The 13804-nt window shown below is 44.9% G+C and overlaps 1 protein-coding gene across 8 annotated transcripts in view; it reads right to left on the bottom strand.

Moving 5' to 3' along the window:
• The window catches only part of LPO (lactoperoxidase), a 31414-nt gene extending 25180 nt beyond the window's left edge, over nt 1-6234 (bottom strand). Inside the window, exons 1-2 of one of the 8 annotated variants that reach the window (XM_061390095.1) lie at nt 5898-6234; nt 803-935 (exon numbers count right to left, since the gene is read on the bottom strand). In XM_061390095.1, the coding sequence (XP_061246079.1) occupies nt 803-878 (76 nt within the window). In that variant the 5' untranslated portion in view covers nt 879-935; nt 5898-6234. Of the gene's footprint in view, nt 1-802; nt 992-2427; nt 2481-5572; nt 5826-5897 lie in introns of those variants that run through there. The other 7 variants (XM_061390093.1, XM_061390092.1, XM_061390091.1 and 4 more) reach the window with 7 other exon arrangements.
• Between the last annotated feature and the right edge of the window lie 7570 nt (nt 6235-13804).

Here is a 13804-nt window from a genome sequence, read left to right as displayed (position 1 = left end):
ATCTAGTTCCTTGAGCAGGGATAAAACCCAGATCCCCAGCACTGGGAGCATGGAATCTTAGCCACTGGATCACCAGGGAAGTCCTTGGAATCTTAAAAATAAAATACTTTCAATCTACTGATGATTGAATCTGCTGATGCATAACCTGCGGATAGAGGGCTGGCTGGATCCAGTGATGGGATTAAGATGTGTGACCACTCAGATTGGATCTGGATACTGGACTGTGGGATTTGTTTGCTTCTTGGTGAGGTGGACCCATACACAAGTCCCTCAAAGGGCTTAGCTAATCATCCCGAGATAGGGAAGGAGATGGCTTAGAGTAGAGGTGGGTTTCCTTCTTTGCATTCCTATTAGGGTCTGGAGTGGTGGGGGAATCAGGATGAAGTCTTTGAACAAGGGGAGTGTAGTGGCTTAAATAGTGTCCCTCCAAAATACATGTCCATCTAAAACCTTAGAATGTGACTTTAAGAAGAAGTCATAAGGGCCCAGGATTAGAGGGTGCTCTATATCCGCTGACTAGTGGCTTTATCACAAGGGGCAAGGACATGCAAGAGGACCCCCCCCAGAGAAGCAGGCTGTGTTGGAGTGATGCAGCTGTAAGTCAATGATGGCTGGGAGCCACCAGGAAGAGGCAAGGAAGTATTCTCCCCTTGAGCCTTTAGAGCAGCATGGGCCACTAACCCCTTGATTTTGGACTTCTAGCCTCCTGAACTGGAGGAGACGAAATCTCTTGTCTTAAACCACCCAGACTGTGGTCCTCTGTAACCGCAGCCCCAGGAAACCAGTGCAGGGTGGCACTTACCAATTGTGTCAGATGCTGCAACCTCGAATAAGGTCATGGAAGCCAAAAAGACTGGAAGTTGGAGACAGACCCACATCGCTGAAACAAGACCCCGGATGAGGGTGTGAGCCTTGCAGGATCCCTGTGGGTAGGACTGACTCAGAGAAAGAGGATGAGAAAGCAGGGAAAGCCCAGAGAACACCAGACACCCTAACATGAGAGCAAAGGAGGGGAAACCATAGTAACTAAGCACTGGACCATGCTGGTTGTGGTTTAGTCATTAGTCATGTCCAACTCTTGTGACCCCACGGATTGTAGCCCACCAGGCTCCTCTGTCGATGGGATTTCCCAGGCAAGAATACTGGCGTGAGTTGCCATTTCCTTCTCCAGGGGATCTTCCCAAGCCAGAGAACAAACCCTCACCTCTTGCATCTTCTTCACTGGCAGGCAGTTTTTTTGCAATATGTGCAGACCCATGCTTGGGCTGCCCTGGTGGCTCAGACGGTAAAGAACCTGCCTGAAATGTGGGAGACCTGGGTTCAATCCCTTGGTTGGGAAGATCCCCTGGAGAAGGGCATGGTAACCCACTCCAGTATTTTTGCCTGGAGAATCCCCATGGACAGAGAAGCCTGGCGGGCTATAGTCCATAGGGTCACAAAGAGTCGGACACAACTGAGTGACTAAGCACAGCCCAGCACATGCTAAGTACTGGGAGATAAAAGGGGCCATAGTAGAAGGAAAAGGACTTAGGCTTTGGGGTCAGAAGGGCCTGAGTTGTACTTATGCATTGCCCTAACTAGCTCTGTGATATTGGGCAGGTTACTTAAAATCTCTGGGCCCCTGGCCCGATTGAGTGAGAGGGTTGGACCAGGTGATCCAGGATGTCTGATTCTGACCCAAGATCCTGAACCCGTCTTGTGACCAGTAACACATGCTGTTACCAAGCCTAAAACACATCTTTGGAGTCCCCTTCCTCTTTCCCCTCAGGATGTATTGCTCCCTGGAAGCCATCCTGCTCTGGCCCAGCCCCAGGGGAGTGAGCCTCAGAGGAGGACACCCAGTTCCTTCCTTCAGGGCCTGGCAGGGCTTCACCCTCCCTCAAGAACTGACTTGATGGAGCATGAGAATGAAAGTTGTGGCAGAGCTCACAGCTGTGTCCCAGGTTGCCTGGAGAGATTCCTGCTCTTAGATCAACGCCTTCATCATGAACTTTAACTCATGATTTAAACTAAGTCATCAGATTAAAATCGGGCAGCTTTGTTTGCTGATAAGGGGCTTTGGGGCTCAGAGTGTTTATTAGGTTTTGTGGAACAGACCCAGAGTATCATTTGAGGAGATTCTAGCTCCAGCCTGGGAGGCACCCATGGTGTCCAGGTGGAACGATCATGTATCTAGACTCTGTTCTTCTTAAGAGTGCACAAGTTCTCCCTGTAGTCTGCATTCAACAGACAGACTCCAGAAACGACCTCAGATTGGCTGCCCACTCCGTGTCTACTCAAAGCTCCCCAAGAGAAATTGTGGTTCTGGGGCTTTGCCTGAAAGACCACCCAGGCACCGCCTCCAGATAATCTCCAGAAAAGATGAACCATGTATCTGTACAGGTAAGTTTCAGCCTCCATTACACTCTGTCACTCTTTCTCTCTGACCTTGGATGATCCCCTGGATGATTTTCATCTTGGATGTGCTTTCTGTAAGCTAACTGTAGGAAAAGAAAGGGCAAAGTATGACTAAATAGCTCTCTGGCCAGGATTCTCCCTGGCACAGTTTTCTTCCCAAGAGAAAAACAGTTAGACTCCTCAGGGGGCTCCTGTCCTTACACCTCTGGGGCCTTGAGAAGAAACGCAGTCCTCCTCTTTGTGATTCAGGGACACCACTGAGCCAGCAGAAATCTGCCTTTTCAGGCAAACACAGGTGATGATTTGGAGTAAAAGCATCATCGATATTATTTTAAGTTGTGGTAAAAACACATAGCATAAAATTTACCACCTTAATCATTTTAACCAGAGAGTATAGTAATGATAAATGTATTTACATTATCGTACAACTGATCTTTAGAACTATTTCATCTTGCAAAACTGAATCTCTGTACCCACTAAACACCAACTCTCCCATCCCCCTTTCTCCCAGGCCCTGGAAGCCACCATATCATTGATTTTTAAAGAGAGCTGAGGCACATACAAGTATTCATTATATTATTCTTTCAATGACTAATGTGTGTCATGATATCAAATACAAAAAGTGAAAGGTTAGCCTGTGGAAAAGGGCATCAGCTGAGATAGACTGAGGAAGAAAAATATCATAGGCCGAGAAATAAAAGTTGAGAAATCTGAACAGGGAAAAGTCCTCAGAGACTCATTTCTCCTCTCCTTTCCTTGAAACCCCCTTCATACTCCCCCCACTGAAAAGTGATGGGAAGTGAAGTGAAGTGAAGTCACTCAGTTGTGTCAGACTCTTTGCGACCCCATGGACTGTAGCCTACCAGGTTCCCATAGATGGAAAATCCCATCTATGGGATTTTCCAGGCAAAAATACTGGAGTGGGTTGCCATTTCCTTCTCCAGGGATCTTCCTGACCCAGGGATTGAACCCGGGTCTCCCACATTGTAGGCAGACGCTTTTACCGTCTGAGCCACCAAGGAAGCCAGCAAAAGTGATGGGAAGGAACCTCAAAGCCAAAGCTAAGTCATTTTTCATCTCTGAATCATCTTTCCTGGTAGGTGTGAAGGAAGCACAAGGGAGAGAACACCGAGCCCAGCAAACACAAGGTCATGCCGTTGGGAAACGGGTGTGCAGAAAGGTCCCAGAGGAACACTGTCTGCAGCCAGAGCCAAGAGGCTTCTGGGACATCTGGATTTTTACCCACGTTCTTATCATCATGCTCAAGGAAGAAATCATTTTCCAGGCCCTTTGGGTTGCATCAAAGCTTAAAGCTTTTCCTGAGACATGAAGCATTATCTGGAGACAAAACCACAACCTCTGCCTCTAAAATGCCAGGCGCTTCCACAGTCCCCTGCTTCTTACTCACACTCTTTCCTATGCAAAGTCTGCTTGGCCAAATAAACTATTCATCCTTCAAAACCCAGGCCAAAAGCCACGTTCTCTGTGAAGTGTACCAGATTTCTCCAGGCAAAGTGAGGTCATTTTTTCTGTCTTCCCAGAGTACTTTATTCACATTTGGTATCACTGTTTTCATGTGTCTCCCCTACCAGACCTTGGGCTCCTCAAGAACTGTCTTCTGTTTTTTCAGTGCCCAAGCCTAACGTTGGCATGTAATAGGTGTTGCGTACACACTGAATGAATGAAATTCCCAGGGCAGAGGAGTTCAGCATCTGGATGGTACAGAGAGAGAGGATGGTGGTGGTCCCTTAATAGGCTTCTCCCACCTTAATGTGGCTACCAATCACCGGGGGACCTTGTTAAATGCAGATTCTAACTCAGAAGGGGCCTGAAAGCCTGCACTTCCAACAAGCATGGAGGTGATATCAATGCTGCTGGTCTACAGACCACACTGAGTACCATGACCTCCCAGAGTCGGGCTCTCAGACTTTGCTGGGAAGTCACCAAAAGGGCTGCAGGAAGCCCTGAGAAAGGAATGGTGAGTGCTCTGTTGAGGGTGGTGGGATGAGCCAGAAGGAAAACCAACAGACTCCCCATCACCCCCCAGGCATACTCTATTTGATCTTTTGAGCGGCTCCAGTATCAAGAGGAAAATGGAAAAGAGAGAGCTCTATCAAGCTCTCTACAGCAGGAAAAAATCCCCCTAAGCCATAGGGTTATGTGCCTGCCTTCTCAGTCACTCTTTTGTGTCTGACTCTTTGCAACCCCATGGACTGTAGCCCACCAGGTGCCTCTGTCCTTGGAATTTCCCAGGCAAGAAAACTGCAGTGGGTGGCCATTTCCTACTCCAGGGGAGCTTTCTTATCCAGGGATCGAACCTCCATCTCCTGCATTGGCAGGTGGATTCTATACCACTGAGCCACCTGGGAAGTCCAGGGTTACCCAATTCCATAAAAAAAAATATGATTCAACCATTCTGTATTCTCCCCAGATGAAACACATTTAAATACTGCTGCAATTCATAAATCTGATTAACAACCAAGTGTCCACAGGACATTGGAGACACTTAAGCAGACATTCAGGGTTAACTAGATGTTCAGGTCTTCTGTAGATAGCATGAGATAATACCGATTAAAAATAAGATAAAGATATGATATGCCTGGCTATGATAGACAATACTTTATACACCACAAAATTTTCACTATAGATCATATTGTATTGCATCAGTCTCAAGAATACCATATGGAGCATCATTCTGTATTTTTTTCCCCCAACTTTCTGAGTGTCTGGGACACATGGTCTCTCTTAGGCTTTATTTCCCAAACAGGATGGATGAGAGTAATATGGTACCTTCAAGCCCTAAAAGTTTACAATTCTATGACTCTGTTTTTAGACTCAGAAAGGCCTCTTTTCCCCACAATGAATTCAATAATATTCTCCCTTACACTGAACAGGGATGACCTTTCAGGGTGGCAGCTGAATCTGGCACTAGAAAATGCTGGATGACGACAAGTCCAAATCCAGTACTATAAGCCCGCTGTACACGAATGAGTTCCATTCGGAGAGCATATTTGTAAGTCCAATTTGTTCATAAGTCCCACAAAGTTAGCCTAGGTACCCAACTAACACAATCGGCTACATGACACTGTACTCTAATAGGTTTATAACACTGTTCACACAAATAACACATAAAAAGCAAACACAATAGAACATCCGAAACCTTACAGTACAGTACCTTGAAAAGCACAGCGGGACAGTACAACAGCTGGCATGCAATGACTGGCACCGAGTGAACAGGCAAGAAGAGTTACTCACCGGAGGAGGGCGAGGAGGTGGGAGATGGCAGAGCTGAAGGACTGCCAACATAGAGGAGATTGAGGGCAAGGGGCAAGTTCACTAACACCTGCCGTTGATAACACGCACCTTCCCATCTCTGAAGGTTCAGAACTTGAAGGTTCCTATGCAGGAGACTTACTGTACCAAGCTTTCTGAGAAGCCTTTAGGAAATTTCATCATCGACTTTGCAGACACCAGGATAAATTGAAGTCAATGAGTCTTACCTATTGAGTGCCTTGGCCTCCTGTGGCAGCCAGAGGGAGTTTCTCTGCTTGGAGGAGCCGGCCTTTTATACCGTCTATCAAGAGTTAATCTCAGAGAAAAGCCCAGAAGGAAAGATTCTGAGGGGCTGATGCGGCTCGCAGGAGACTCAGGTTCAGCAGGAAACTCCCTGTGACTCTAGACAGATGCACGAGGAAGCTGCCAAATGGCAGGGTTTGGTTGTCTTTTATACCATCTATCAGGAATTAGTTTCAGGGAAAGGCCCAGAAAGAGAGATTTTGAGGGGCTGGCATGTGGCTTGGAGGAGATTCAGGTTCAGCAGGAAACACCCTGGGACTCCGGGCTCACGCAGGAGGAAACTGCTGAGTGGCAGGGATTGGCTGGTACACTGTCACTGACCCTGGATGAGACAAACCCTCTTCTCATTTTCCAGTTTAACTATGTGGTCCTGCTGCAGTCGTGGAAGGCAAAACTCCAGTCTCTGAGCAGGCTTGTCACTTTAGCTCTTAAAATTAGGAACAATTAAATGGCTTATTCCCCATTCCTTTATCCACTGTCCTTTTGATTTCTCTTTTACTTTTCATCCTATCATTGTGGAAGCCAATAGATTCATCTCTGAGGTTTACAATAGTTTTCAAATGTTCACTTTTTGGATGGTCAAAATTTCAAAATACAGTCCCATTTTGGCCACCAGAGAAGTGACAAGAGCCCTGGACTTGTTGTCAGGGGTAGATTAAATTCCTGTCTCTGTCACTGTGTGGCTCTGGATTAGTCACTTCACCTTCTGTTTCCTTGTATACTCTAGTTGCAAAACCAGTGGTTGGCTTAGATGATTCCTAGGATTCTATGACTTCATACCTTCTACAGGCTGAGCCATTAAAAAACACCAATATTCAAGGCATTATTGATTTAAAGCCCGATTATAATGTTATACACCATCCAGTTCATTAGATCATTATAGGAATGAAACAGGAGGGTTTAAAGCATACAAAACTTCATGAAAATGGATTTTACAGACAGACAAATTAAAATATAAACTTCTTTATAAAATTATACTTAGCATTGGAAATACTCTAGGGAACTGTCAGGAATTCATCACCCCAAAACCAGTCCCTTGAATTTACCTTCCAAAAAGTGATATTCCTTTTCTCTGGCTGATGCAAGGTAGTTAGAAGCTGCTTCTCTTGTGATGAATCTAGACAAATGAGCTGGGCATCTCAAAAGAAGGCAGCTGTCCAGGAAAGGCAAGTGAGGGCCTGCAGGCTCTTCTTGTTTTCTTTGAAAGACATTTCTGCTTTTCAGCCAAGTTTTTCTTTGTCTGACCATTCCCTGAACTTTGGTGCATGATTCTCAAGGCTCTCACCTTTGGGTTTCATGCTTTACGAATTAATGAAGCTGTATCTGTAGGTGAATCTTGACGTAGTTGGTTCTGAACAATTACAAGATGGAAATTCCTTCTGGAAGACTGTGTAGGATAACACTATCTTCCTATGTGCATATAGTGAGCTACTGGAGTCAGGGTTACAGGTCTGACTGTCCCTGGCTCTTGGTCAAGTTATGATGCGGTATGTCTTAGGTTTGAATTTTTTTGGAATGGGCAGAGATGGGACATTGTCAGCTCCAGACTGAGCTGGTCCTCCTTTTGCTCTGGGTGTGAAGCAGACCTGGAGGCATCACAGTGGACATTTAACTGTCCTGAGACTAATTAGCATTTTCAGAGCTTTGCTGACATGTGATGACATGTGTTCATGGACTTATCTCAGTCTAGTTATATTGGTTTAGCACAGTTAGATGCCTCCCCATCAGGGAACTGGCCTGAGAAATAGAGACAGGAAGACAAGTAGTCCAGTCTAAAAAGGCCAACAGTTTCTTATACGTCAGCACAGAGAGTTCAAGACGTTTTAGTAATAGCAGCATCAGGAAATACCTGATGCCAAACGCTCAGCTTCTCTGTACAGCTGTGGCAAATCAAATCTCAGAGATGGAGTTTGGGGTGAAGTATAAAAGGATAGCTTTACTGTTTTGTCAAGCAAAGGGGGCCACAGTGGGCTAATGCTCTCAAGACCACGTGTCCCCACTTGGGGAAGATAGTGAGAAGTTTTATAGTAATTGTTCAAAGAGGGCGTGATCAGCTCATGGGCATTCTTCCGATGGATTGGTAGTGAGGGAAGCAGCAGTCCACACTGTCATTCTTTAGGTTCAACTGATCTGGGGTCTACATGCCTATGGCAGCATACTGTTTTTAACCATTACCCGGAGAGGGTTTCAGTATTGCAGAATAGGTCAAAGATGTTGTGTGTATCCAGTGATGGGGAACCAGGGCTTTGCCCCAAGGCTGCTCTTGACTGTTTATTTCTCTCACCCCTTTCACAGTGCTAAGAATGCTTATTCCCAGGTCTGGCAAAGATTTCCCTGATAGGCCACTCAATATGCTGCTAATATTAGACTAGGCCTCATTAACACTGTCAAAAGGCTCCAGACCACCTGTCTCACTAGCCTCTTGTGGTCCAGGAAAATATTCCCTCTTGTTCCTTCTTCCCATGGCCAGAGTTACACTATTACAATCATTGATCTCATATGGAACTATATGTCATCATTCTATCAAAAGCTCAGTCACACGTGTGGTTATGCAATAAGCAGTAATTTTGTAAAACAGGCAAAACAGAGACTGAGCCAGGCCTGTCTTTGTGTGTTTGAGGATCTCCTGCGGAGGCACAGGTCAGAGGTGGCCTACTGCAGGGACTGGGCCTCCGGCAGCAGCAGCCCTGGGAGACACAGTGAGTGGCATGAGTCCTCTACAGTGACCCAATCGGTCCCTGGCCATATGACTGAATCTGCTGAGCTCATGTGATTTGCTATTATTGCTTGATTACATAAAGACTTTGGTAAGAATCCTAAAGGTTTAATACTGTCAGGATATAACTTAGTATGATTATTTTGTCCCCAACAAATGGGAGCTGTTTTATTGTCCCTTTTCTGGAGTTATCCACATATCCTGGTGCCTAATTTGGTATATTTGTTGGGCAATATATCGTGTAGTTTTAATTTCTCTGTGGGCATGGCTAGTATTGGTTATTTCTTTTATATAATAGCTATAAGTATCTCTTTCTGTTTGACCATAATCAAAATGAAAATTGTGTCCCAGTCCATTCATATTATTATACCAAGTCAATAAAGTCATGTTAAGGACATTTAAATTTTTGGCTTGATCTTCTTGAATAGAATGACATACCTTTTGAAAATTAGGTCCATCTAAGGGTGACACTAACCAAGGCAGTCCGTGAATGGAGGATAATGGTAGGACTCCACAGATCCAACAGTCTGACCAGTTTTGGAACATTGCATAATAAAGTGCCCATGAAATGAAAACATTACCCTGTGTCCAATCTAAAGGCATTTGAGAGGTCATTATTACATTAAGAAGAACAAAATAGGGTAGTATGTGTCTGAGCATCTTGCGTTAAAAGAGATACTTATCTGGGCCCTTTGGACACGATCTTGGTTCCACTATAACTACCTAGCTGTAATATTTGTGCCATCACTTGGCACCACTGACATAAGGCTCAGTGTAGAAGCCTTGACTAATTTTACAGGACAAGCTTTAAATGATAGTACGATGGCGATTGATGCCTTAAATTCAGAACAAGCTTTACTGCGCAAAGCTGTACTCCAAAATAGAATGGCATAAGATATATTAATGGCTGCACAGGGAGGAATCTGTACCATAATTCATACAGAATGTTGTGTACATATACATGATTACTCACAAAATGTGTCTGATTCTTTTTAAGATATGAAAAGTCAAGTCCAGGAGATGGCTGATTCCACTCCTCCTTTTGGGACTGGCTTACGGAGCTGGAAATCAGCCTCCATCTAGTGGAAACCCCTGGTCCTCACTGGAAGCCTTATTTTACTCTTATTGCTTTTTGACCCTTGTATTCTAAATCGTCTCTCTTGCTTTGTAATGTTCTGCATCAGTTCAGTTCAGTTCAGCTCAGTTGCTCAGTCGTGTCCGACTCTTTGTGACCCCATGAATCACAGCACGCCAGGCCTCCCTGTCCATCACCAACTCCCGGAGTTCACTCAGACTCACGTCCATCGAGTCGGTGATGCCATCCAGCCATCTCATCCTCTGTCGTCCCCTTCTCCTCCTGCCTCCAATCCCTCCCAGCATCAGTGTCTTTTCCAATGAGTTAACTCTTTGCATCAGGTGGCCAAAGTACTGGAGTTTCAGCTTCAGCATCAGTTCTTCCAATGAACACCCAGGACTAATCTCCTTTAGGATGGACTGGTTGGATCTCCTTGCAGTCCAAGGGACTCTCAACAGTCTTCTCCAACACCACAGTTCAAAAGCATCAGTTTTTCAGTGCTCAACTTTCTTCACAGTCCAACTCTCACATCCATACATGACCACTGGAAAAACCATAGCCTTGACTAGACGGACCTTTGTTGGCAAAGTAATGTCTCTGCTTTTCAATATGCCCTCTAGGTTGGTCATAACTTTCCTTCCAAGGAGTAAGCATCTTTTAATTTCATGGCTGCAGTCACCATCTGCAGTGATTTTGGAGGCCCAAAAAATAAAGTCTGACACTGTTTCCACTGTTTCCCCATCTATTTCCCATGAAGTGATGGGACCGGATGCCATGATCTTTGTTTTCTGAATGTTGAGCTTTAAGCCAACTTTTTAACTCTCCTCTTTCACTTTTATCAACAGGCTTTTTAGTTCCTCTTCACTTTCTTCCATAAGGGTGGTGTCATCTGCATATCTGAGGTTATTGATACTTCTCCCTGCAATCTTGATTCCAGCTTGTGCTTCATCCAGCCCAGCGTTTCTCATGATGTACTCTGCATAGAAGTTAAATAAGCAGGGTGACAATATACAGCCTTGACGTACTCCTTTTCCTATTTGAAACCAGTCTGTTGCTCCATGTCCAGTTCTAATTGTTGCTTCCTGACCTGCATACAAATTTCTCAAGAGGCAAATCAGGTGGTCTGGTATTCCCATCTCTTTCAGAATTTTCCACAGTTTATTGTGATCCACACAGTCAAAGGCTTTGGCATAGTCAATAAAGCAAAAATAGATGTTTTTCTGGAACTCTCTTGATTTTTCCATGATCCAGCGGATGTTGGCAATTTGATCTCTGGTTCCTCTGCCTTTTCTAAAACCAGCTTGAACATCAGGAAGTTCATGGTTCACATATTGCTGAAGCCTGGCTTGGAGAATTTTGAGCAGTACTTTACTAGCATGTGAGATGAGTGCAATTGTGTGGTAGTTTGAGCACTCTTTGGCATTGCCTTTCTTTGGGATTGGAATGAAAACTGACCTTTTCCAGTCCTGTGGCCACTGCTGAGTTTTCCAAATTTGCTGGCATATTGAGTGCAGCACTTTCACAGCATCATCTTTCAGGATTTGAAATAGCTCAACTGGAATTCCATCACCTCCACTAGCTTTGTTCGTAGTGATGCTTCCTAAGGCCCACTTAACTTCACATTCCAGGATGTCTGGCTCTAGGTCAGTGATCATACCACCATGATTATCTGGGTCGTGAAGATCTTTTTTGTACAGTTCTTCTGTGTATTCTTGCCACCTCTTCTTAATATCTTCTGCTTCTGTTAGGTCCATACAATTTCTGTCCTTTATCGAGCCCATCTTTGCATGAAATGTTCCTTTGGTATCTCTAATTTTCTTGAAGAGATCTCTAGTCTTTCCCATTCTGTTGTTTTCCTCTATTTCTTTGGATTGATCGCTGAAGAAGGCTTTCTTATCTCTCCTTGCTATTCTTTGGAACTCTGCATTCAGATACTTATATCTTTTCTTTTCTCCTTTGCTTTTCACTTCTCTTCTTTTCACAGCTATTTGTAAGACCTCCCCAGACAGTCATTTTGCCTTTTTGCATTTCTTTTCCATGGGGATGGTCTTGATCCCTGTCTCCTGTAGAATGTCACAAACCTCATTCCATAATTCATCAGGCACTCTATCTATCAGATCTAGGCCCTTAAATCTATTTCTCACTTCCACTGTATAATCATAAGGGATTTGATTTAGGTCATACCTGAATGGTCTAGTGGTTTTCCCTACTTTCTTCAATTTAAGTCTGAATTTGGCAATAAGGAGTTCATGATCTGAGCCACAGTCAGCTCCTGGTCTTGTTTTTGCTGACTGTATAGAGTTTCTCCATCTTTGGCTGCAAAGAATATAATCAATCTGATTTTGGTGATGTCCATGTGTAGAGTCTTCTCTTGTGTTGTTGGAAGAGGGTGTTTGTTATGACCAGTGCATTTTCTTGGCAAAACTCTATTAGTCTTTGCCCTGCTTCATTCCATATTCCAAGGCCAAATTTGCCTGTTACTCCAGATGTTTCTTGACTTCCTACTTTTGCATTCCAGTCCGCTATAATGAAAAGGACATCTTTTGGGGTGTTATTTCATTAATCTTAATCCTATACATTTGGCCCATTGTAAAATGGCCAGGGGGCATGAAAAAGGGTGGTGACTTAATCCGAGTATCAAGAGAAACCACAGAGACTTAAGTTAAGCATCTTGACCTTTAAGCTGATTGGTTAAAAATAACATGATTTAAGGACAGGAGCCAACCAAAAATCTATAGATTGAAGCTATAAAAACTGCTGTAAGTTCCACCTTTGGGGGACTTTTTACCCCCTCTTAGTGTCTTTGCCAAGATCTTTGTACTTTCCTCCCCTCTAATAAACCTTTTTCACTTGCTACAGTGAGTGTTTGGGTGTTTGTGGATTCCATTCTTCAGCGCTGCCAAGAACTGGGATTCCGTTTCACTCTTGGAGGAGGTTGCCATTAGCCCCTATACAGCGCTACCAAACAGGTGACCCACAAACTGGAGAACAATTATACCAAAGAAGTTCTGGCACTGTTGTGAAAGTTCCAGGGCCCACACCAGATTTCCCAACCTGGGCATCCAAAGGGGACTGAGAACCCCCAGGGAATCTGACTTTCAAATCCAGTGGGATTTGATTACAGAACTTCCATAGGACTGGGGAAACAGACTTGGAGGGCACACACAAAGCCTTGTGCATAATAGGACCCAGGAGAAAGGAGCGGTGACCCCACAAGGGACAGAGCCAGACTTGCTTGTGAGTATTTGGGATTCTCCAGTGGAGGCATGGGTCACCAGTGGCCTGCTATGGGGTCAGGGACGCTGACTGCAGTACTGGGAGGTGCAGCATGCTGGCATAAATCCTTTTGGAGGAGGCCACCATTATCCCTACCACAGTTTGGCCTTAGGCCAAACGACAGGGAGGGAACACAGTCCCACTCATCAGCAGAAAATGGGATTAAAGAGTTACTGAGCATGGCCTGATGCTGGGAGGGATTGGGGGCAGGAGGAGAAGGGGACGACAGAGAATGAGATGGCTGGATGGCATCACTGACTCGATGGACATGAGTCTGAGTGAACTCCAGGAGTTGGTGATGGACAGGGAGGCCTGGCGTGCTGCAATTCATGGGGTCACAAAGAGTCGGACACGACTGAGCGACTGAGCTGAACTGAACTGAGCATGGCCTTGCCCACTAGACCAAAATCTAGTTTTCCCCACAGCCAGTCCCTCCCATCAGGAAGCTTCCATAAGTCTCTTATCCTCATCTATCATAGGGCAGACAGAATGAAAACCACCATCACAGAAAACTAACCAAACTGATTACATGGACCACAGCCTTTATGAAAATATGAGCCATGCTATGTAGGGCCACCCAAGACAGATGGGTCATGGTGGAGAGTTCTGACAAAATGTGGTCCACTGGAGAAGGGAATGGTAAACCACTTCAGCATTCCTGTCCTAAGAACCACATGAACAGTGTGAAAAGGCAAAAAGATGTGATACTGAAACATGAACTCCTCAGGTTGGTAGGTGCCCAATATGATACTGGAGAAGAAGGG

The sequence above is a fragment of the Bos javanicus genome, chromosome 19 (assembly GCF_032452875.1).
Source record: "Bos javanicus breed banteng chromosome 19, ARS-OSU_banteng_1.0, whole genome shotgun sequence".
Classification (NCBI taxonomy): Eukaryota; Metazoa; Chordata; class Mammalia; order Artiodactyla; family Bovidae; genus Bos; species Bos javanicus.
Note: the sequence above shows the minus strand (reverse complement) of the source record. Positions and strands in the feature narration are given on the sequence as shown.